The 26,274-nt window shown below is 41.9% G+C and overlaps 1 protein-coding gene across 1 annotated transcript in view; it reads left to right on the top strand.

The window, feature by feature from the left end:
* ASXL3 (ASXL transcriptional regulator 3) overlaps positions 1–24,085 on the top strand; it is a 187,866-nt gene extending 163,781 nt beyond the window's left edge. Inside the window, exons 12-15 of the mRNA XM_061130910.1 lie at positions 2,939–3,035; positions 5,103–5,208; positions 11,145–13,107; positions 15,942–24,085. Coding sequence (XP_060986893.1) covers positions 2,939–3,035; positions 5,103–5,208; positions 11,145–13,107; positions 15,942–19,670 — 5,895 coding nt within the window. The 3' untranslated portion in view covers positions 19,671–24,085. The remainder of the gene's footprint in view (positions 1–2,938; positions 3,036–5,102; positions 5,209–11,144; positions 13,108–15,941) is intronic.
* Positions 24,086–26,274: the final 2,189 nt, after the last annotated feature.

Genomic DNA, 26,274 nt, shown 5'->3' with positions numbered 1-26,274 from the left:
TCAAAAGTTTTATTGGCATGTATTTCCTAAGTCTAATTCAGCCCTCGTGTTTAATTGTGCTGTCTCATACAGGCTGGAAGCCTGGCCATTAATATTATTTTTCTGTTTTAAAAGAAAAAGTTTCCTCTAGGGCTAGCTTCCATATTCTTGAATGTGGTCATTTCACACTGTCGTGCATTTTCATGTGTTGAAATCTTGAGACTCTGAGAGCTAATCTGGACCTGGTATTTCTTTGTGTCTTAAAATTATGCTGAAATGTCAATTAATAACTCATCATGTCCCCTGGCCTAGCAAAATATACCAAACTAAAATCCTGCATGTCAGCTACTGAAGTTCAGTTTTAAATCTTTCACTTACACAAAACAAGGAGGGTGCAATAAACGTTTATTGAGTACCTGCAATATAACAGGCATTGTCATGGACTCCAGGTTGTTCAGCAAATGCGTATGCTCAAATGTAGAAAATCCAACTTTGTTCATCATGTCTTCCATAAATGCACCTCATAGTAAACTACTTCATTTTTCTCTTCAAAGCACTTGCCTTCCACCCACTTGTTCTAAGTGTTGGGGACACAGCACCAAATGGCACCCTTTGGTTCAGTTCGTAACAGCATCCCAAAAGGTGATGTCCTAGAATTGTCCAGTCAGAAGACGGGAAGGCAAGGACACTTATCCACTCCCATTCTGGGGCTGTGGTGAGACCCTGAGGTGGGGACTGGCATGGCAGGGTCGCCAGACGTCACAGATGTGCTGAGCCCAGGTGGGTGGGAGAGATACAGGGACCAGAAGCATCTGCTGTATGTGGAGTATATTCGAACATGAGGTTAGAGGCTTTTGCTTTTACTGCCACTGTATTGCCTGCACCCAGACAAGTGCCAGGTACACGGGTTCATATAAGTGACTTAATAAGTGTCTGGGCTTCCCAGGTGGCACTAGTGGTAAAGAACCCACTTGCCAATGCAAGAGACACAGAAGATGCTGGTTTGATCCCTGGGTCGGGAAGATCCCCTAGAGGAGGAAATGGCAACCCACTCCAGCATCCTTGCCTGGAGAATTCCATGAACAAAGGAGCCAGGGGGCTACAGTTCATGGGCTCGCAAGAGTCAGACACGACAGAAGCAATTGAGTGTGCACGCGTGCAATAAGTATCTATTAGATGAAGATGAAATCATTGGGAGGAAGTGGTGAATCCATGAGTGAAGAGTCTAGTGTGAAATTTTCCAAGTGGATTAAATATTTTAGTGTGGCTATCAGTATCTTAGGAAATTCAAGATCTCTAATCTGTGGCTGTTGCGATGGCAGCATTCAGCTTATGTCCCATCTGTTCATGCCTCTCTTCTCTGGATTTTTTGACCATTAGTCCATTTAGGTCAGGAGGAAAAGGGGGTACCAGAGGATGAGATATTTGGATGGCATCACTGACTCCATGGACATGAGTTTGCGCAAACTCCAAGATAGTGAAGGACAGAGGAGCCTGGTGCTGCAGTCCATAGGGTCGCACAGAGTCATACACAACTGAGCGACTGAACAACAAGAGATTCCATTTAGAGTGGCTAGTATAAGGTTTAGTTTTAGACTCAGTTTTCTCCTTTGCTCCTGAATGATGGTTTAGCTGACACATTCATGAAGTCATGATTTGAGTTAAATTTTAAAAGAGGGACAGCATTTCTGTGAGTGAAAATGGAGTGTAAAGAAGACAAAAAAAAAACCCAAATACATGGGGATAAGAAATCTGAGTGTGTTTTCAGATGGCAGAGACTTCTTAGAGCTTAGGATATGAGTGTGTTTGTCAGACTAAAAAGGAATCTTTGAAAATATAACTGGAGCTACAGTTTGCCAAGCCTTTGAGTAGCAAGCTAGAACATCTTCACCTCTTCATGAACTGTCCAGTTACTGATTGCGACATCCTGCGTCCACAACACAGTCTACACTCTGTACTGTATGCTTTATATAAAATTGTCCTGTCCCAATCCTGTTAATCTCCCAAGACCCTAATCCATTTCACCTCTGGCATCACATTCTTCTCAAATACTCAGGTCCACCTAGAAATCTTCCCTAACTTTTTTTTTTTTTTTGCCCTTCTTAATTCCTACTCACCTAATTTTTGGCATTGTTTTAACTTTTTATATGTTCTTTCTTCACTCCACAGCTACTTACAAAGTCAGTCAAGGACACGCTAGTTCTTTTTATCCCATCTCAGCAGGCAGAATATATAGCCAGAAAAGATGTTGTAAATAGTTGGAAAGTTAAAAAAAGCATCCAGTTTGATGATGCTTCTCTGAATCTCTTGTATACATGAATTTTAAAAATATTTGAGGGAAAACATTAGTGGTATATAGCATATACTGATTTTAAACTTTGTATACCTGTTTTCTATGTGCATCCAGAGAGGTGAGAGGAATAGAGGGAGAGGTCTGTATGAGAGTGTGGGTATGTTTTAATATGCTCCAGAACTTTCTGTTGTCTAAACCTCAGACAGTGGAAGAATCCAAGTGATCAGACTAGAGTTCCTTAGCTTTCACAAAAAACTTAGAAAATTTAATTTTAAAAAACTCAATCTAAAGGTGTGCACATATCTTGATTTTTAATTTGGTACCACTTAAAGCACATTAAAACGATAAAGCTATAAAACTTCTTTGATTACACCACATGTATTTATTATACTCACCACTGATAATGGAAATGCCTAATACAGATTTCCTTTCAATTGTTGTATTTAGTCATTATAATAGTTCACTGTAAACAGTGCAGTTTTCCTACTAGGAGATTCATCTTTTGTTAAATTCCTTCCTTTCCTCCCTGCTTCCTGCCCTGCTGTTTCTCTTTCTCATTTTCTCTCTCTCTCTCCCTCACATACCCTCAATTTTTGCTTCTTTCCTGCATACTTTTGCTTTGAATTATTCTTGATGGAATCTTGTTTTTGTCGGCTTATTTCCTAGATGGGAAGTGATGGAATTTTACGCCTCAGTACTTCAGCTCTAAATAATGAATTCTTTGCATATGCAGCACAAGGCTGGAAACAGCGACTGGCAGAAGGTAAATTTCTATTTTCCATTATTATTTGACAGATTTGAGTACACATACTGTTCTGAGATTTGCACTCTTCTCTGATTCCCAAGTCATTTCCCCCACTGAAGTATACTTGAATTAAAACTCACATCCTATTTCAAATGACTTCATTAATTCTCTTATTATACGTCACAATTTTGATGTCCAGGATTTTTGAAGAAAGCATGGCCTTATCTGGAAAATAATAACATTTTGATATAGCAAGATATTCTTTGGAATAATCATTTTAATTATATGTTTGATATATTATATATTTTCTTAATGCCTAAGACTCTGAAGAATCTTCTTTTAATATTGTCTTCCCCTGAAGCCACACTTTGCCTTATCCTTCCTTTAGTCATCAGTCTTCTTGAAAAACTAGAAAATATCCAGTGTTACCACAATTTTACTCCCTTCCCCATGCACATTCTTATGGCTGAGCATGGCCCATACACAGTAGAAACTGTTCTTTCTAGAGAATACGAATTGCTTTCTGATTTTAAAGTCCAGTTTCCTTTCCTCTGTCCTACCTTTCATGTTCCTTCTCCAATATCTCACTTGTTTTCTACACCATCCAATACTATTCGTATCTCTGGGCCTTGTGAACTAATTACTTTATGAAAGCTTGATCACTTTTCAAAAGCTAACTCAAGAATCAGGCTCTATGCATGGTCTTCCCTAGTTGATTTAGGCAGAATTAAGTGCATTTCCTTTCTGTCCTTTCACTACATTTATTCTTGTGACTTTTTACAGGGTTTTCTACATTATTATAGCCAACTGTGTGCTTTTTCTTTCACCAGACCGGTTGAAGCCATCTCCGTTAGACATTCATAATATATCTTAAGTTGCGTCCCAGGTACCTTTCTGACAGCCGTTTCTCAGCTTCCTTCAGGAGTTCCTGTTCTTCTGCCTGCCAGTAATGGTGATGCCTCCACCATTCTCTTCCCTGTTCTTCGCTTTTATAACTCTTCATGTACTCTGAGCAGCCTTATTCAGCACCAGGATTCCAGCTATGCCCCATATGCCAAAAACATCCAGCATTGTCTTCAGCTACTCTTTCCCAGTCCTCAGTGCTGCATTCCACAAGTCTGCAGGATCTTCCTAGCGTCAAGCCCCTTAAAACCAAAATGCCAGCATTAAATTCTCTTCCCTTTAAATGTCTGCCATTTCTTCTGCCTTCTGTCTGCTAAGGTCCTCCCTTTTCTCACACTCCTAACTCTGAAACTGTAATGATATCTTTGTTCCTCTCCCTTCTCCCCAGGTCCATCTGGTTAGGAACTTGAGTTTTTGAATCTGCATCTTCTTCAACGTTCTCAAGATGTTGGCCTGACTGTAATCTCTATCCCTCATCTGTGCTACTTAGTAGCCTCCATGCTGATTTCTAAGTTGCTTATTTGGACATTTTCCTCCCTCCCTGAACACCGCCAGGACCTCCCTCAGTCTCTTACAGAAAAAAATCCAGGGCTGTCTTTAAAACATGTATTGGTTAATTGACCACAGCCTATCTTTCCTATTCCATTTCATCCTGTATTTTACTCACAATTGGCCTCTTAAAAGAACATAAATATATATATTCATATCTCTGTGCCTTGTGAGCTAATGACCTTATGAAAGCTTGGTCATCTTTCAAAGGCTAACTCAAGAATCAGGTTCAGCAGATAGTCTTTCTTAATCGATTTAGGCAGAATTAAGTACTTTCCCTACATTTATGAATATTCTTACTTATGGCCTATATAGGGCTTTCCACCTTGTATGATTATACTCAACTGTGTGCTTTTGCTTTCACAAGACTGGTTTCATCAAGGACACTGAATATACACAATTACATTTACTGCCTCTAGTACACAGTACATTTACTAAATGCTTTCGAGTCTGTCTGTGACTAAATGACTGAGTGATCTTCATAAAAAAGAGAAGCCATAGAAATATCATTAGCACTCAGTCTTTTACTTTTCAGTATTCATAAACGTTTACTCACATTAGTTACATATTTTCTTTATTAATTGGCAAAAGATATGACAGCTTTTCCTCAACATCTAAGCATTTTCTTTCTAGGAGAGTTTACTCCAGAAATGCAGTTGCGGATAAGGCAAGAAATTGAGAAGGAAAAGAAAACAGAACCCTGGAAAGAAAAATTCTTTGAAAGGTTTTATGGAGAAAAGTAAGTACTAGAGCATTTTTTTTTCTCATTTCTCTTAGAAGGAAATGAAAATGTAATTCTCTTGCTTCACATAGCACACTCATGTGCTGTAAAACTTAATAAACCTGTGATAAAAGGCAATAGTCCCTCAGTGTAAGAAATTGCAGGTAAAATTATAGTGGCATATCAGCACTTAAATTTTTTTAAAAATGCATTTTCAAGGGTTTATAACTTGTCCATGAAAATTCATTTTGGACTGAAAATAGCACATGAAAATCCAGAGAAGTCAATTTTGTCTTTCTTAACTGGATTTTAGTAAAAATCTCCTATTTTTTTAGTCTAAGTATTTTCATTAATAAATCATTAGAGATAAGCAGCCTTAAACACATATTTATTTCTCACATTTTTCCAAAAATGTTGACTCTGAGTATACATTTGTTTAGTCCTTATTTTAAGGAAAACCTGAAAGTACTCTCTATTGCTCTATCCATTTTCCTCTTTCTGTATAACCAGTTTTTTTAAAAAAACCTTTATTTTACTCAAGGGTAGTTGATTAACAGAGTTGTAACCATTTGTTCTCTACAGCGGTGATTCAGTATATGTATGTATAATAAATATATGCCATACATTCTTTTTATATTCTTTTCCATTATGGATTATCATAGGGTATTGAATATAGCTCCATCCATGTGATATATGGGCTTCCCTGGTGACTCAGTCAGTAAAGAATCCACCTGCAAGGCAGGAGACTACTTGCACGTAGGAAACTGAAGTTCTATCCCTAGGTCAGGAAGATCCCCTGGAGAAGGAAATGGCAACCCACTCCAGTATTCTTGCCTGGAGAATCCCATGGACAGAGGAGCCTGGCCGGCTACAGTCCATGGGATCGCAAGAGTTGCACACACTTAGCAACTAAACCACCACCATGTGATACAGTAAGACCTTGTTGTTTATCCATCCCGTATATAACGCTTTGCATCTGCTAATGTCAAACTCCCAATCCATCTCTCTCCTACCCTCTGGCAACCACAAGTCTGTTATCTATGTCTGTGAGTCTCTTTTGTAGCTAAGTTCATCTGTGTCGTATTTTAGATTCCACATATAAGTGGTAACATATTGTAAATGTCTGACTTAACGTTTAGGGTGATAATTTCTAGGTCCATCCATGTTGCTGCAAATGATACTATTCCATTGGGTTTTATGACTGAGTAGTATTCCATTGTGTTTATGTACCACATCTTCTTTATCTGTTCATCTGTCAATAGACACTTGGGTTGTTTTCACATCTTGGCTATTTTCAACAGTGCTGCTGTGAACATTGGGGGTGCATGTATCTTTCTGAATTACAGTTTTGTCCAGATCTTTGCCCAGGAGTGGGATTACTGCCTTATATGACAATGGTATTTTTATTTTTTTGAGGAATCTTCATGCTGTTTTCCATAGTAGCTGCACCAATTTACATTCTCATCAATAGTGTAGGAGGGTATAACCACTTTTTAATTTATTATTTTTATGTGTGTGTGTGTTTTAAAAGATAATACCAGACATATATAAGCGTGGTAGTGACTGAACTAAATTGAAAGCATTCTCTCCTTTGCCTCCCAGTTAACAGGGACACATTCTCCTTGAGCAGAATTTGAGTCTCACAGACCATCAGATTTGTAAGAAAAAAAGAGGGATTTAAGAGCTGACAGTTGACAGTAACTGTAGATAATCTTGGGCTTCCCTAGTGGCTCAGCTGGTAAAGAATCCACCTGCAATGCGGGATTGCAACTCGGGACCTGGGTTGGGAAGATTCCCTGGAGAAGAGAATGGAAACCCACTCCAGTACTCTGGCCTGGAGAATTCCATGGACTATATATAGAGTCCATGAGGTCACAAAGAGTCGGATATGACTGAGCGACTTTCACTCACTTTAGATCATCTTAGGTAGAAGAATTTGTGCTTTAATTCTCACAAACACAACTGATGCTTGAAAGTGGTGTTTTGTGTAGAAGACACTAAGGTGATTGTAGGCAATACAACTTGCGCCATTTGATCTAATTTTACAAAACTTGCCTGTAAATGAGGAAAAATGTCAGAGGGAATCTCACATGAGTACTCCTCATCCCTGGTGAATTGTCCTGAGTAGCCATCCTCAAGAGGAGGAAGGCTCCTTTTCAGTTGCTGCCTTGAGACCTCGGATGTATAGACATATTTAAGCAAAACTAAAAGGCTGTAATCTCCTTTCTCAAAAATTAAAATTGTGGCAGGCTAGTTACCAGCCTTCTTATATCATTACTAGCACTATTACTCAAGCCTGCCAGCATCACAGTCCTCATTGCAGCTTTTAAAACTAGATACAAGACTTTTCTGGTGGTCCAGTGGTTAAGAATGTGCCTGCCAATGCAGAGGACACAGGTTATCCCTAGGCTGGGAAGATTCCACCTGCCGCAGGGCAATTAAGCCCTTGTGCTAGAACTGTTGAGTCCACGTGCTACAACTAAGGAAGCCCATGCACCTGGAGCCTGTGCTCCCCAACAAGAGAAGCCACCACAATGAAAAGCCTGGGCCCCATAGTAAGAGTAGCCCCTGCTTGCCAGAACTGGAGAGAGCCCGCACACAGCAACAAGGGCCCAGTGCAACCATAAATAAACTAATTACATTAAAAAACAGATCAGATACAGATTTAGGACACCCACCCCAGACATACTGATTGGGGATCTCCAGGAGTTGAACCCTGGAATCTGTATTTTTAGATGCTTCTCCATCATGCTGATGTCCAGCGAGATTAAGAGCCCTACCTTCCTTGTCTTTTCTGACAAAGGGAGTGTTGGGAGCACGCTTGCCAGTAATGGAAGAAGCCTAAGCAAGTTAGTCACCTCCAAAGAACCTGTCCTTAGTTCTTGTTGCGTGTTGGGCCTGTTCTTTTATCAACTCAGTCTTCATCAAGCCTTGCCTTTGTGCCACACACACACACTATGTCAGACAGCCCATGTTGTAAGACCATACAGAGACTTTTCCTCAGTCAGCACATAATCACTGAGCATACTCAGGCTCTAATAGGTTTCTAAGAGCTTTGCAAATATTGTTTCACTTAATCTTCTCAACTGTCCTATAAGGTGGATACCATTATTACTCTTAGTTTAAAAAAAAAAAGGTTTAGGAAACTGAGAGGCAGTGAAACTAATTTCCCCAGGTGTACACAGTATGGTTAAGTAATTTGCTCAGTGTCTTAATCCTGCAAATCCTTCTCAGAAAACCTCACACATCTACAATTTTTGGCATGAGATTTGGGGGCTCCGTGGGCTCTCATGAATATCAGGCTAAAGACCCCTGCCCTGGAAGGGGATAGCTACAATGCTGGGAGTAAACACGACTCCCCAGCAGTATCACTGAGTTCTGAATACAAGTTCTTTTATTTAATTGACACTTCCCTTGCTGTAGGTTATCCATAGAGTTTCTGCCCCATTACCTCCCTGGACTTCTTGCTTATCTTTTCTGATCTTTGATTACATACTGGATGACTGATGCATTTTGGACATTTCATTGACTGCCCTCCTAATTTCCTTACTCTGAGATTGCCTATATTCCCTCAGTACAGGAGGGACACTTCCCTCGCATCAGATAATTTTCAGTTGTCTGACACCATGTGCCTTCTCGTTGTTCTGAGTTCTCCCAAGAATGTTACCATTGAAACTCACCTTTAGTTAAGATCTGTCTGATTTAGTTTTCTGCTCTTTGTGATCTTTATTTTGGTTCTTACTGGTTTATTCTGCCTTTAATCCAGGGTTGTTGTTCAGTCACTAAGTCGTGTCTGACTCTCTGTGACCTCATGGGCTGCAGCACGCCAGGCTTCCCTGTCCTTCAGCATCTCCTGGAGTTTGCTCAAACTTGTGTCCATTGAGTCAGTGATGCCATCCAACCATCTCATCCTCTGCCACCCCTTTCTTCTTTTTCCCTCAGTTTTTCCTAGCATCAGGTTCTTTTCTGATGGAATGAGTTAGCTCTTCACATGAGGTGGCCAAAGTATTGGAACTTCAGCTTCAGCATCAGTCCTTCCAATGAATATTCAGGGTTGATTTCCTTGAGGATTTTTAATACAGTACTGTCTTAAATTTGTTTGAATTACTTATGGAGATGCTATGAATATGTTAACTCAAAATTATAGTATATAGTTAATAATATCCTTGTGAATCATCTAGCTGAAACTTGGATGCCGGTGGGTAGGTTCTGTATGTTCTCTATCTAATCTAGTATCAGTGATATCTCTGCTTGATCTGGCCCCAGGAGACCTTATAGCTAGCTAATTTTTCTGTTCTAAATTCATCTGTTGTGTAGTTATATTCTTCTTTCCTTCTTAGTATAATATAAATTGTGGTTTAATTTGAACCCATCTTAGGGAAAGTTGAAAGAAGAGAGACTAATTATGAAGGAAATATCCTCTATCTTTCTCAGCTTTCTGAATTTTAGTGAAGAAGGCAATGATCAAATACTCAAAAAGCACATTCTTTCTTACTTCCTTTTTATTTTGAGGATTTAATTTAAGTAAAAGGTTGAAGAAGATTTTACTGAGGTATTTTCTTGTTACAGCTCTATTTCCTCACTCAAATATGTTTCTTCCTCTGGGAATATTCTCTCTCCTGCTCATCCTTGTAATTGCCTGCACTTTAATTTAACTTCATTTAGAACAGCATATTTCCCTACCATCTGATGCTAACATTGTAACTTAGTATGATAGGAAATAGTGATTTACAATATTATCAGTTGTAATTCTGATGAACTTTGTCTTATGACCTGAACATTAGGCTGGGCTCTTTCTTGATATTCAATACTATCTTTTTATGGAATATTTTTACTGTAAGAGATCCAAATGAAAGAACTGAAATGTCTTGCCTCACAGAGATGTAATCTAGCAGAATCAACTTTGATGACCCCAACCATATTTATTATTCTTTAATGAAATTTCCATCATATCTTAGGTTAGACATTTAGATACTAAAATAAGGTGATAGACATCTTTTATATTGGGTTAAGAGAACTTAATCTTTGGAAGTCATTTCAGTTACAGAATTTTACAACATATCCATCTTCCATTTATTTTAATTATTTGGTTATGTTGCATCTTTTGAGGATTATGAGATTTTCTACTATAAGGATATATTTCTACTTTCTGAGTATAAAAGTTTAGATTTTTTTTAATATTCTTTTGCCTTTCAGCCCATATTTTTTTAATCTTTTGTACTATGTAATTTTCTTATTACTAATACTTGGTAAAGTTGATATTTCCTTGCTTATAGAATAACAATCAATACTTTTTTTTAAAACCAAAAGTTTATTTTGGGGCTTCCCAGGTGGCTCAGTGGTAAAGAATCTGCCTGCCAAAGCAGGAGCCATAGGAGACACTAATTCCATCCCTGGGTCAGGAAGATCCCCTGGAGGAGGAAATGGCAACCCACTCCGTATTCTTACCTGGAGAATCCCATAGACAGAGGAGCCTGGCAGGCTGAAGTCCATGGAGTTTCAAAGAGTCAGATATGACTGAGTGAGCATGCATGCAGAGTTTATTTTAGTTACGATTATAAAAGCAGTCTTCCCACGTGGCTTAATGGTAAAGAATTGCCTGCCAGTGCAGGAGATGCAGGTTCGATCCCTGGGTCAGGAAGATCCCGTGGAGAAGGAAATGACAACCCACTCCAGTATTCTTGCCTGAAGAATACCATGGACAGAGAAGCCTGGCAGGCTGCAGTCCATGGGGTCACAAAGAGTTGGACACAACTGAGCAATTGAGCACATGAAAGGAGTAGAAAACCTAAGCCATCATAAACTAGTTTACATAGGCTAAGCATGCTGCTTAGTAATAATAAAATTAATTTGATGCATTTACTTCTATGAATGCTATATTTGGTGTATATCCAAGTTGTACCTTTCATGTCTTGTGGTTGAACAATAATTTAGTATTTCTAATTTCTGTTCAGGTTGGGCATGTCAAGAGAGGACTCTGTAAAGCTCACATCTGGACCAAACATTGATGGAGCTGAAAGTAGTTCTGCATGTGGGACCCCTGGCCTTCCCAGTCTTTCTGCACAGACTCCCTTGAAAGAACAACAGCCAAAAAGCATGAAAAGCCCAACTTCTCCAGAGCCTGAATTCTGTGCTATGCTTTGTCCTATGGTAGATGTAGGCAAAGATGTAATGACAGAGTCAGAATCAGAGGACATCTTGATCCCTGAAGAATCCGTGATTCAGGAGGAAATTGCAGAAGAGGTCGAGACCAGCATCTGTGAGTGCCAGGATGAGAATCACAAGACAATACCTGAATTTTCTGAGGAGTTGGAAAGTCCAGTCACCTCTCATGAAGAGCCACAGATAGCACCTCCTGAAGATCACGTGGAATCTTGTGTTATGATGAATGATGTTTTGGAAACTTTGCCTCCTATCGAAGTTAACGTGGAAGAGAAATCAGAATCTCCCCAGGAAGAGATGTCTGTTGTCATTGATCATCTGGAAGTCTGTGACTCCCTCATTCCTTCTACTTTATCTGTGAGTCATGTTAGTGACACAGAACATAAAGAGCCAGAAACTGCACTAGAGACCAACACTTCAAAAATTAAAACAGGGTCATCATCCCTAGAAGGCCGATTTCCAATTGAAGGAATTGCCGTGGATATGGAGTTGCAGAGCGAGCCTGATGAGCAGCTTTCTGAAAACGCCTGCATCTCTGAAACGTCCTTCTCTTCTGAGAGCCCAGAGGGAGCCTGTACCAGTCTGACATCCCCAGGAGGGGAAAACCAGTCCACTTCAGAGGAGTCGTGTACCCCAACCTCCCTTGAGACAACATTTTGTTCTGAGGTGTCCAGCACTGAAAATGTGGACAAATATAATCAGAGAAATTCCACTGATGAAAATCTTCATGCATCTTTGCTGTCAGAAATCTCTCCAATATCCACCTCACCTGAGACATCAGAAGCATCTTTGATGTCCAATTTGCCTTTGACATCGGAAGCATCCCCAGTGTCAAATTTACCTTTAACATCAGAAACTTCACCCATGTCTGATTTACCTTTGACATCAGAAACTTCTTCAGTGTCTTCCATGCTTCTCACACCCGAGACCACTTTTATATCCAGTTTGCCACTTCCTTCAGAAACATCTCCAGTTTCCAGTTCTTCCATGAATGAAAGAATGGGGCAGCAACAAAGAAAGTCCACTTCCGTATCTGAAGAACCACCCTCCCCACAGAAAGACGAAGGTTCTGCCCCTGCCAAGCCCTTGGGAGAAGGTGTTACCTCTCAACAGAAGATTCTGTCAAATGCTCCTGAACCCATCAAAATGGCTTCTTCTTCAGTTGCTCCTGAAGCGTATTCATCAGAAGAATTGCACAGTAACACCCTGAATCAGCAGCCGGGTAAATCACACGTTGAAACTGAGAAATCCTATCCCACTTCGATTCCAGAACTTCCTTCTACAGAAATGATAAAAGTGAAAAATCATAATGTCCTGCAAAGAGCAGAAAAGAAAGGGATGTCTTCACCATTGGACTTACCCGTCTTTTCTGAAGAGACAGAGAGTAAGGGAAATGAGGTCCCATCAGCTAAACTACAGGACAAACAGTACATCTCCTCGGTAGATAAGGCTTCATTTTCAGAAGGCTCTAGAAATAAAATGCATAAGCAGGGGAGCTCACAGAATCGGCTGGAGAACTCACATTCTTCCAAGTTGTCAGAGCCCTCCAAGTCCCCAGATGGGGTAAGAAATGAAAGCAGAGAATCTGAAATATCAAAGAGGAAAACTGCAGAGCATCACGGCTTTGGGATTTGTAAGGAGAAGAGGGCTAGGATAGACGATGACCAGTCATCTGCTGGACGGAACATCTCGTCCAGCAGCCCACCTGAGAAAGAGCCGCCCCCAAGAGAGGAGCCAAGGGTCCCACCTCTCAAGGTATGGTACTCTTTTTTTTTTTTTTAGGAAAAAATTCCATAGATAAGCTTTTCCTATTCAGATACTTCATTTTTCAAAAATAAATGTCATAGTTTATAATCCAATACTCCCACCACCAGTGTGATACTAAGTGATTCTTTTTCAGACTGCATTGAGTTCATACAGTAAGTTTAGATACATGTATATATTTAGACCTGAGTATTTAAGGGGAAAAAAAAAATGAAGAGGGAGAACTGGGCCTGGAGGAGCCCACAGGCCACTCAGATACACGGCCTTTGGGGGACTCCAAGATAGAGGACAGAGATCTGCATAAATTTGAAGGTTAATTCAGCATTCTATAAAAGTTAGCAGAACTAGAGACAGTAGTGATCAAGTCAGAGGCATGCACTCAAGAAATGAAGGTATGTATTATCCCTTCATTCATTTGCCAACAAACATTGAACACCCTACACATCACACTGCCCAGCACAGAGGGCCTGGCTTCTGAAAGACACTCATTAAATATTTCTTGAATAAATAAATGAAATTGCTTTGCAAACCCAGAGGAAAATGCCATAGATATACATGTATACAAATGCTACTATTTTATTTCCAAGATAGTTAAGAAGTATTTGACTTCACAAAATAATAAAGCCTATAGACAGACATTCCTAATTACACTTTTTATTTTGATTCCCAGGTAGATTTTAGCTCTCAGAAAACAAACCTTTTATATAATTGAATCTGCCTAAGTGAACTGAAAATTAAGATTGATTCAAAGAATTATAAACAAACTCAGCCTTTGTTTTTCTTCATGTCTTTTTAGTTTATTCTGCTCTGACATCTACTTGTAATAGGGACTCTTAATCTCCCTAAGGTTAACTTTTAAGGGTGTGATTGTAGTTATTCTGTGTAATCAATCATTCCCTATTAAATAAGATTCTAGAGATATAAAAGATGAACATTAAGCTCCCATTAAAACCCTGCTATGCATTTTAATTTATGAAGCAATGGAAAGACAAATATAATAAGCATGCTTCCCCTAGGAAATACTTTTAAGTATAATATATTTAAGTATATACATATATACAAGTATATAATACATTGAAGTATCCTGTTTTTTGTCAAAAGCTGTTTTTCAGAGTGATATACACCTTTATGTAAACATACATGGATTAGTTAGATAAAATAAATTTGTTATTTGTTAGGCTTGATGTTTCTGTTTTTTTAAATGAAGGGCAGTACTTAAAAGGAAAAGCTGAAATCCTTTTCTAAATTTATCTTTCTTTGGAGCCTTTGGATTAGAAGAGAACCAACACATGTTTGAAAATGCGAAATGAGAGCTCAGGAAGGTAATTCCACCTTCCAGAGTTCTAAGGGATAATTCCAAATTGAAGTGATCTTGTAGTATGTGTCATGTGTTTATAATGTCAACATATGTAAGTGCACAAATGTTAAGAGAGATGTAAGTTTTCTAGGAAAAATCTTTTTTCTAGAGGACAGACTAAAAGCATAGTACATGTCAACAGGAGAGAACAGGGAGCTGAAGGTCTCCATCATGCTCTAGTTCGATGAACCCAGAGCAGCCTATCTGCAGAGGCTCAGTTTTGCATCTGTACATGAAGGGCTTTAACTGGATCACTTCCAGCTCCACAAATCTGTGACTCTGAGTATTCTCAGTGGCTAGCACATCACAGGCCATTGCTTTGGGATATTGGTCATTAGGTCTTAGGCTGCATGAATTCGGTGATAACTGTGCATCTCTTCGGCTTCCTTGGTGGCTCAGTGGTAAAGAATAGGCATGCCAAGCAGGAAACAAGTTTGATCCCTGGATTGGGAAGATCCCTTGGAGGAAGAAATGGCAGCCCACTCCAGTATTCTTGCCTAGAAAATCCCATGGACAGAGCGAATCCTGGCAGGCTACGTTCCATGGGGTTGCAGAGTCAGACATGACTTAGTGATTGAGCACACACATATATGTGTCTCAGTTAGCATAAGTAAGTGAACAGTGTGTGTTGGGACATGTATGACATTCAGCACACTGTGGATTTCCAAAATAAACTGCCCAACCCATGTTATTTTGGAGGCAGAAAACTAGAGTTGCCCTTGCTTTCAATAAAACATACTGCTAATAACAACATCCCTTTGGAAGGCAGAGCACTCTCACAAAAACCGTCTCACTCCCTCTTTATAACAGCTCTGTGAAGGAAATAGACCGGAAACAGCCAGACTCATTTTACAGCTGAATTTACAAACTCGTATTGTGTGCTTATTATACGTATAAGGCAGTGTGCTAGGTGGTAAGGGACCACATAAAACCTGCAGTCTTTGACTTGGGAGGTTGTTGGAGAAACTGAAGTACACAGCCTGGGATCACAGCTGAGCATTCTAGTCTTGAGCCTTCCTTGGGGCTTTCTCCTTTATGTCAAATTAAGACCAGTAAATTCAAACAGCGTCAAGGTCCCACTTTTTCATGCCAGCCAGGAAGATAAGTCGAAAGCTTAACTATTTTTTAGTTCACCTCATTTGAAGAAGCCTGGGTTCCTTTCCATTCATATGATGCTTTAATATGTTTGATGTCCATGTCAAATTAAGTCACTGTTTGATGTTTTGTAGATTAAAACAGAGGTTAAAATTTTTAATTTTCACATTCATGCTGCGTTTATTGCTGCTTTTTTTTTTTTTTTAACCCCCAAAAGCACATTCCTGGATTTAGGTGTTGGCCCCTTAAAAGACGCGGTTATTCCCTGCCCTTGCGTTCCCATGGTCCCCCGGGATCATGTGCACAAGCGCCTCTTCCGTGCTCCTTACGCTTACTTTATCTTTTCATTTCTGCCTCCTCCCCCTTCCTGTAGATCCAGCTATCCAAAATCGGGCCACCCTTTATCATCAAGAGCCAACCCGTCTCCAAACCAGAGGCTCGTGCGTCTCCCAGCACCTCCGTCAGTAGTGGGAGGAACACGGGAGCCCGGACCCTGGCAGACATCAAGGCCCGAGCCCAGCAAGCCAGGGCCCAGCGCGAGGCGGCTGCAGCGGCGGCTGTGGCGGCCGCAGCCAGCATCGTCTCAGGTGCCACGGGGAGCCCCGGAGAGGGCGGGAAGGCCCGGACCCTGGCGCACATCAAAGAGCAGGCGAAGGCCAAGCTCTTCGCTAGGCATCAAGCGCGAGCCCACCTCTTCCAGAACACGAAAGAACCCCGGGGGCCGCCCCCGCCCCCGCTCGGCCCAAAGGAAGGGCCTCCAAGCTTAGACGTCGTCTCTCCTGCCCCTGAAACAAAAATTGAAGGCTCACCTGGCGTCATCATTGTTAACCCGAACTGCCGATCTCCCAGCAACAAGGCCGCACACCTCCGGGACACCGCCACGGTTCTCCAGCAGCCTCTCACCCCGGCGAAACTTCCAGAAGCCGCCACGGACTTATCTCTGCATAGTTCTGATGAAAATACACCCGTGTCACACTTATCTGAGAAAATGGTTTCATCTACCTCTTCTGAAAATAGCAGTGTGCCCATGCTTTTTAATAAAAATCCCGTCCCCGCGTCTGTCTGCAGCACCGCTTTGTCAGGAGCAATTAAAGAGCATCCCTTTGTGAGTCCTGTTGATAAATCCTCTGTCCTAATGTCTGTTGACAGTGCAAACGCTACAATTTCTGCTTGTAACATAAGCATGTTAAAAACCATCCAGGGAACGGACACCCCATGCATAGCCATTATACCAAAATGTATGGAGAGCACATCTCTCCCTGCCCCCTCGGAGGGCGCAGGCTCGGCCAGCCCCCACAATGACCAGCTGGCACTGGTACCCAGCAGCAGTGCTGGCAGCCTCGTCTCTGCTCAGTACACCTCCGTGCCAGCTCCCTCGATTGGAAGCAACTTGCCCAACCATCTCTCCACTAGCTCTGTCTTGATGCCCCCAACGGTAATGAACAACAGATACCCTTCTGAGAAGATAGCCATGCCTGGGAGTGAAGAACCGCCCACTGTGCCCATGGGCACGACTGTGAGAGCCGCCCTCGGCTGTAGGGACCCCATTGCGGTCACCGACGCTCTGGTGGCACGCCCCCCCGTGGCAGTGTTTTCTGGAAGCATGCTGACCATCAGCTCTTATGATAGCCCTCCCAAGTTAAGCACCGAAAGCCTGGACAAAACTTTAGGGACTCGGAACAGGGGAGACCAATCTGGGAAACCTCAGCCAACCCCGGGCGGCTTCACACCTGCAGCCATAAATCGATCCATCCCATGTAAGGTCATCGTGGACCACAGCACCACGCTGACCTCCACCCTGTCTCTGACCGTTTCCCTGGAGAGCGCGGAAGCCGGCTTGGAGCTCCAGCCCCGGGCCGGGAGGACGGAGGCAGCCGGGCCACCCGTGGCCTGCCCGCAGGTGTCTGTCATCAGCAGGCCTGAGCCGGTGGCCCCTGAAGGCGGAGATCACGGTTCCAGTTTCATTGCGGCTTCCGCGGCCGAGCAAGACAGTCAGACGATGAAGGCCCCTTGTCCGGGTCTTCGCGAAGGACTCCTGGTTGTTCCTGATAAATTAAAAGAGGGGGCTCCCCCGAGTCACAGCTTTGCCGAGCAGGGGCGTGGCTCAGCCGCGTTCAAGAGTGAAGCTGATACCACCTGTAGCCATCCGTACACCTCGGGCAGCCGGATCTGCTGGAGCGAGGACGGGATGCGGAGCACGGGCCAGCCTCCGCCCAACCACCCGGCTTCCAGCAAACAGAAGGACTATCTGGAGCAGAGCTGTCCCAAGTCCATCAAGACCGAGCACGCCAGCTACTCGCACGTGGCGGAACTTCAGCCCCGGAATCTCATCACAAGCGTCACACTCCCCGTGAAGTCCGAACCTCATGACGTGGACAAGGGCTTCAGGATGGACACTGAAGACTTCCCCGGCGCCGAGCTGCCTGCTCCCACCGCCGAGGCAGCCCCAAGTGCGCAGCTGCCGCAGGTCGTGAAGGCCCCCGCCTCCGGGGCCTTGGAGGAGGCCGTCTCTTTGGCCACAGACAACCTGAAGCGGGTGCCCAGCGCTGGGAGCTCCAGCTGCCGTCTGTCCTCGGTGGAGGCCAACAACCCCCTCGTCACACAGTTACTCCAGGGCAACCTGCCTCTGGAGAAAGTGTTGCCGCAGCCCAGACTGGGAGCCAAGCTGGAGATCAACAGGCTCCCCCTGCCTCTTCCGACTACCTCAGCGGGTAAAGCAGCCCCGGAGAGGAACGTGGTTGAAATGCCCCTCAGCTCGCCCAACCCAGATGGGAAGGGCTACCTGGCCGGAGCCCTGGCACCGCTCCCAATGAGGAAGCGAGAGAACCACCCCAAGAAGAGGGTGGCCAGGACGGTAGGGGAGCACACGCAAGTCAAGTGCGAGCCGGGGAAACTGCTGGCGGACCCCGACGTGAAGGGGGTGCCCTGTGTCCTCGGCTCCGGCCTGAGTCCGCTGGCACACGGCCAGCCTCTGAAGCAGGAGTGGCTGAACAAGCACCCCGCGCAGAGCAGGATTGCTCACAGCCCTGAGGTCAAACAGCAGAAGCGGCTGCTCCCCTCGTGTAGCTTCCAGCAGACCCTGTTTCACGTCGACAAGAATGGGGGCTTCCATCCCGACCCCGGGACCTCGCACAGACAGCAGTTTTACCAAATGCCTCTGACACCCAGGGGCCCCCTTCCTCCTGCAGCCCTGTTACCGGCCTCTGCCAAGACCCCAGCAGGCTGTAACGCCTTCGCCTTCAACAGGCACCTTGAACAGAAGGGACTGGGGGAGGTTGGCCTTTCCCCGGCGCCTCACCAGCTGAGGTTGGCCAACATGGCACCCCCCAACGTGCCCGTTAAAGAAGGTGATGACGTCGGGGGCACCCCACACGGAATGCCGCACAAGGCCCTGGTGCATCTCCCGCCGCCGCCGCCCCCGCCCCCTCCCCCGCTGGCTCCGCCCCCGCCGCCCCCCCCGCCGCCGCCACCTCCGCTACCCCCGCCTCACCCTAACCCCGAAGTCCCATCCGAGCAAAAACAACCGCCGGTTACCATGGAAACCCCTAAGAGACTCAGCTGGCCACAGTCCACGGGCATATGTAGCAATATAAAATCGGAACCTCTCTCTTTTGAGGAAGGTTTGAGCAGCAGCTGCGAACTGGGCATGAAACAAGTTTCCTACGACCAGAGTGAGATGAAAGAACAGTTGAAGGCCTTTGCGCTGAAAAATGCCGATTTCTCTTCCTATTTGCTTTCCGAGCCGCAGAAGCCTTTCACCCAATTAGCTGCTCAGAAAATGCAGGTGCAGCAACAGCAGCAGCTCTCTGGAAACTATCCAACCATCCACTTCGGGAGCACAAGCTTCAGAAGGGCCACGTCTGCCATCGAAAAGTCCATTGGGGTTTTGGGAAGTGGCTCCAGTCCCACCACGGGCCTGCCTGCTCAGAACGCCCAGATGCCTGTTCAGAACTTTGCCGACAGCAGCAACGCAGACGAATTAGAACTGAAATGCTCTTGCCGGCTGAAAGCCATGATTGTGTGCAAAGGCTGTGGGGCCTTCTGCCACGACGACTGCATAGGGCCTTCTAAACTCTGTGTCGCTTGCCTGGTTGTGCGATAAAAGCCGAGTGAAAGGTGCAGTATCCCTTTTCCACTACGGAAAAGCCAAACGGCATCATCAACAACACATTGAGTCACTCCGGGGTCTATCCCGTGCTAATTTATTTTAGTTTGGAACAGAGGCTGTTTTTCTCTATCTCATATTGTTTTCTGGTGTTTCTGGGAGAGGCGAGATCGCATCTCAGTCGAGGGGCTCAGCAGCATGTCTTTTGCATATTCAGTTGTCATTTGCAACTCCTGGAAAATTTCTACGAGTATGTGTGTGTATACAGGTTGCTCCCTCCCAATTTGTTGCTTTAAAAAAAAAAAATCCAGGTGTAGCAAGAAAAAGGACAATGTAATTGCTTCATGGTAACCAGAAATGAAGATGTAGAAAGAGATGGGTAATTGCAATTTTGAGGTGGTGATGCATTCTTCTACAGGTAAACCATTCCAGTGAGGGTCCCACAGTTGGCTCCTTTGGATCTGCCTTCACCATAAGTGATGACATTCTATTTGGCAAAGGGAATCTGATTTAAGTGTATGATTCCTTGTATTTACCCATATCACAAGAGATATTAAAGGAGGTATACCATTAATGAACTCCACTGTCCTTATTCCCTTTCCTCCCTTTTGACTCTTTTCGGAGATGGGCAGATTACCTGGATCTGCCTTGGACATGGTACACACATCGTAGTGAAATGTCTTTTCTACCTGAAATTGCATTGTGGGCCTCTTGCCCAGCAGTCTGGTTCAAGCCTCTTGACACCTGAGACTAAGATCAGTTGGACTACAAAGAGCCATAGGCCCAGAGGATTTCAGAGCTTTGTGCATGGCTTCTAAGAGCAAGTATGAAAAAAGATACCCTAAAATTCAGAGCAAACAAGTAAAATGCTGTGTATGCAAACACACCTAAATGGGTTGATGATGTAAATATTGGTCCATTCTATTCACTCTAATACAGTTACTGGATATCGAGATTGGGGGGAAATAATCATACCCTTTATTGATGACACCATTGCATTCTGACTTCTGACTCTGCAGAGGTTGGCTATTTCTTTTTTAAAGTGTCATTGATGACCAAAGGGACTCTAGAAGGCTGAAGTGTTGACATTTTTCCAAATAAGTTTTTTCCTCATGAGTCACTATCTCTGTAATTGCATTTGACTCTGAACTAGTCCTTTAGAATTGTTCTGGGTGTTCCATGATTTGGCTTCTCCCCACCCTCAGGTGAATTCAGTGCATTCTTCACATCTGGGGGAGTGGAACTACTTTTGAAAAAGGGATACTGCATCTTACAACTGTTCTCAGTGTTTAGCCGAGAGCCTGGGTGTTGAGTATTTGAGTTGCATTCCGTGTACTTCGGCCACCCTCACGCCAGAGGACAGCTGTAGTTTCAGCAGGTTCTGTTCCCTAAAGCAAGTTCAAAAGCACATGCACATTCTGGGAAGATGAAAGAACAAAAACCATGTCCATTTTAACTTCATATTACAGAGCACAAAATGGGGAGTACCTTTAACCCACTGGTTGATTGTGACTGTAGAAAATCTGGGTGTGGGTGGAATCTTCTGTATTCAGGGTAAGAATGACAAGTTGTTTTCACAAGGGATCGTCCTAATCAATGTTAACTTTTGACATTCCCTTAAATTACGTCTTAAAAATCTACTGAAATGAGTGGAAATTACATTCCTGGGGATTAAAAAAAAAAAACTTGCAATTTTTTTTATAGTAGTCAACCATGGCATATTTTTTCCTCCATATTTATTACTGTGATGTTGCCAAATTTTAGTAAGTGATAGAGATGTCATTTTTACTAACAAATTGCTGATAGTGAAAGATAACTTAGGAAGAAATCAAAGCAAATAAGGCCTACTTCTGTGGCCGAGATTCAGTGCTTCAGTTGCTGTCACTTTTGTTTTTCACATTAAAATTAGCAGAATTAATGGCTGAGAATATTAGCAATGCACTTAACCAGCCCTTTCCAAGAAAGGCAACATTAGTTCCAGCGGATCCTTAGTTCACTCTGCACCAGGTGGTTTGAGTGGTATCCTCATCAGTGGGTCTCTATGGTCTGCTTGGCTCTGATGTTGGTTCGGAAGGGCATGCTCACAGAGGGGCACCCCGAAAACATAGACACTTGCATGCCACCTCCTCCTTCCAAACTTAGTTGCTCCTCTCCCAGTGTCAGATACTGTCCACACCAGCAGATTCAACGTTACCCTAGTAACTGACACCTTGTTGAAACTCCGGTCTACAAAACCTTTGCACTCTGCATATGAGATACAATTGAGGCTGATATGATACTGAGCTCGTTATCAGTTCCATCATTGTGGAACATTGCCCGCAAGTTACTCACTGGGAATAAAGAAAAGTGTCCTTCTCTCTTTTCTGATTTCTCACATGGTAAGTTTGGAGAATCAGTTGCTAATCACATGTGGATTCTATCACCCTGTTCCAAAGAGCATAATATTTCTCTGCCCTTGCTCTTTTTTTGCCCTTGTTTAAATTCCCAGTGTTCACATATGGATTATATTACTGAAGAATTAAAGCTTTGTGCTCAAAAGATGGAAAGAAAAATTCACAGGTAAAACATAGGTCAGATATGTTATGAGTGGCCATTTAATATATATATACAAAAGCCAGTATATTTGGATTAGGTGAGCAAGTTCTTAGTGTCCTGATTTCCACTGATATCTGCTTATGGGCAAATGGAGTATATTATTTACTACATGTTTACCATGATACAATGTGCAAATTATAGTGTGTGTGTTAGCCTGGTGATTGGACACTGTGATACTCATATCAGGAACAGAGCTTGCACATCTATCAAGGATTTTTTATTATTATTTTCACAAAGGTTGTGTTTCCCTAAGTAGCACTTTTGAAACCAGGGACGGAAGAAAACTGCTATTCCCTGATCCCTCTCCTATATGATAGACATCTGCCTGAAGTTGTATAAAGACATTTAGGTAGTTAATGGGCATGCTAATATGAACGTTCTCATGCAAGAGTCATTTTCAGAATGAAAATATTTTTCCTTCCCCAAAGTGAGAATAGCAGAAATTTGGCGACCTGAGCACCATAGTTACATAGACTATTTCCCTGCTAAGGTCTAGTTTGAAGGAAAAAACTTGAAAACAAACCTATGAGGTTGAGCCTGGTTGCTATAAAGACTTTGTGTTTATAGCTGTGTGTTTCTGGGATGAGCTGTGGAAGGTTCAGTTGACTTCTAGAGATTCGAGAGTCTCACTCGTTCAAAATAAACAGACACAAGCTGGTGCGTATGGTGCTTCACAAGGCAGCCGAGAGTAAGAATCCAAGATGCTACAGCCCCATGGCCTTTACAAACACTCGCACAACTTCTAAAGGGGAAATTACTGTGGCCTTGGTTTCCCAGTTCTCCTGGGTCTGGTCAAATCCCAGGTAACAGAAGCTGAAGCCAAGTTAAGGGTCGTATCCGCTCTGTAGTGTGGAGGCCAGCACTGGAGCGGCCTGGAGGGAGTGAGCCCACCAAACACGCAGAGCCCAGTCACTGTCCATGTTTCTAGAGAACAATGTGAAGAGTCCTAGAAAAGGAACTCACCAGACTGTCAGGGGCCGATGTAGCCAAAATGTCACTGAATAGAAACAAAATCTTGTCTTCAGTCCTCATGCTTTGTCACTGTAAAGCGAACAAAAAGCATTTTTACTATAATTTAAAGGAGCTGCTTTTTTTATAGCACATACTATTTCGCTTTGTACTCTCTTTGATAGTTGCAGAATAATTTAGACTGTAGAAAAAACTTTGTTGTATTTGTACTGTTCATGAATGTTTCAAAGAAAGTGCTTTACTTGGTTGCCATAATTTTTCTTGTACTGCTGTATTTTTCCCCCTGGCTTCATGGAAACCTAATCTGACTCATATTTTCAGTACACATTTTTAATGTGTGTTTGTGTATATTTTTTTTCCCTTTGGTCAGTATTCTGAATGTTTACATCTGTTTGACATTAGCCATTTAATGCCTTTTTTAAAAGGCGGTATTACTCTTAAAGTGTAACAGCAAAATGTGAATCAACCCAAACATAACATGCATGACAAATACAGATTGGGGGGCAAAGGCCCGGAACGTACACAGACATTTTATATCAGCATACAGCAAAGTCCAACCCTCCTTCAGCCCTCTACCAAAGAATATATTATTCCCACAGGAAAAACTCAGAAAAGGTGTGTAAAATCCTCAGAAGGGGGAGCAGTTGAATCAGTAAGACTGCGACAATTTAATACTGTTATGCTTGCTTTGATACCTGACTAAATGTGACGGAGTGCAACAAGCATTGAAACAATTTTTAGGCAGTGTTTTGTTTAGAATTCAGGGATCATGCATTCTTTAATGGTGCTGTTTGTTTTTTATTTCTTTTCTACAAAGGAAAAAAAAAAGTGTTGCCTAAAAGTGACTGCTCACGATACCATAAGTTAAATGAAATGTTTGTCTTTTCATGTTTCTGTTTTTCCCTTTCTCTAAAGTAATGATTTGGGTTTCAATATTAAAATATTCTGGGAGAAAATAAAGAAATTCAACCTTAAATTATTGTCATCTCTAATTTTTAATATGAATTTTAAATTTTTAATGAAATGATATGGTTAATATACATACACATAAAATGTACTAATAAGTGCATTGAAAATATTACTTAACAAAAAGTTTATAAGGAGAACAAACCATATACTCTTAAATTTTTTACCCTTATTGGTATGGTGAATTTTCAACATACAGTTGTAACTATTACTACAAAGGTTTCCTCTTTGAAATTAATCATATCTATTATGCTTATTTAAAAATATATTTGAATCTTCTTGTTTTCATACAAATATTGTTAATTCTTTATACCAAAAGACAGGTAAGTCAAACAAATTGTTACTGCCATATTTGACTTTAACTTTCAAAATGAATTACCTCTCAAAATTCTTTTTTAAAATAATTGCTGGTTAGTTTTCCTTCTCTCGCATTAAATATTACAGATAGATTGATATGAATAAAATGCTCTGAACCATTGAAACAAAATTGCCTCAGTAGTATTTACATTGGTTAAGGAAATATGCATATCTTTACAGTAAGACGAAGCTGAAAGCATTAAACATAATTAGCTGTTAAATCTCAGTTCAGCTATTTTCATCTACACAGAAAATGCGGTCTTTAGCCACCAGATGGCGAAAAAGGTTGTTTACTTTTGGAGGACAATAAAAACATGCTTCTTCTCATAGATTAAATGATTATAGTAATGAAAATACAACTCACTCAAGTAAGGCGGTGGAAGATAAATACTTGTAATTGACACTAAATTATTTTACTATAATACTGGCACCCTTTTTCATCCTGTTTTTTCTATTACAATGTTACAGAATGTTTTCTTAATTTTATTTAGCATTGTGGAATTTTTCTTTTACTGTTTTCATTGTATTACTCCCCAGGCATCATCTGTTCCAAAATTCATCACAGAAAATTGAACCACCAAGCATTCTCTAAGGTGACATTTCTTGAAACTTATCTGATTATGTTTAAATTCATTGATTCTCATAATAGGCATATTAAATAATTTTCATATAAATATTTATTATTAATATATTAATGTGACCTAATTTGAGTAACAGTTGCTCTTAGGACCTAAAGTACACATTTGTATCTATCATGACCTTATCTGAGAACAAATGATTTACCCAGTGATTCAACAAGCTGTTACATATTATTTAGAAAGAACCTCACAGGGAGAGTAGTTGTTAAAACAGTTTTGGACTTCTTCCTGCAGGATAGAGTTGAACATCAGTCCTAGAAAGTGTGTTGCCGTGAATTTCTTTGAAGACAGTGGGTGCAGTTGGCCTGAACTTATTACTTCAAGTTCAGAGCACACTTAATTATCCACAGTGAAACAGAAATCAGAAGTTGGGAGTCCTCCAGTGTCACAGCTAGTCCAGAAATCTAGGTTGACCAGTGAACCCAGTCTTTTTATCTGCAGAAACTTTTCTCCAGTTGCTAGTCAATAAATTACACACATTCTCACTAACTGGAGGAAGGTCCCCGGATTTACAAAGCAAAGGTTGATTTATTTTCCCTGCTATTTTATTTAAAAGTTTTATTATGTTTTTCAGCTATATTAAATAATATTCCATTTTATACCTATCAGTAATGCTGATAGTATATTTAGCAATCCTGCAAAGCATAGGCAATCCAAACTGATGCCAGACAAATAAAAAGAGGTGGCCCTATTACAACAAATTGATGAAGATTGGCTGAAGATAAGTTCTGTGAACAAAGGGACTCTCTGAGTCTGCTTCTATCAATAGTTAGGATTTATACTTCATATATCCATTGCATTTATGGGGAAGTTTGTTTTTTAGTTATCTAAGCTAAAATTCCCGCCTACAATCTGTGTTTTTTTTTGTTTGTTTTGTTTTGTTTTTTTTAAGGAAATTGTTTAGAGATGGTTCAAAGGTGAGCTTTAACCCAAACACAACTAAAAGTCCAGGCATTTCCCCCTTTTGCTGTTTACAAGTACCTTGTTTGGTGGACGCCCCCCATAAACAGCAACTTGGCTAAAGGAGGGAACACCTGTTGCTGCAACAGAAGGTCCTGGACACTTGAGATAAGTAA

Source organism: Dama dama, chromosome 27, assembly GCF_033118175.1.
Source record: "Dama dama isolate Ldn47 chromosome 27, ASM3311817v1, whole genome shotgun sequence".
In the NCBI taxonomy this organism is placed as follows: Eukaryota; Metazoa; Chordata; class Mammalia; order Artiodactyla; family Cervidae; genus Dama; species Dama dama.
The sequence above is the reverse complement of the archived record's forward strand: the minus strand, read 5'-3'. Positions and strand labels throughout refer to the sequence as shown.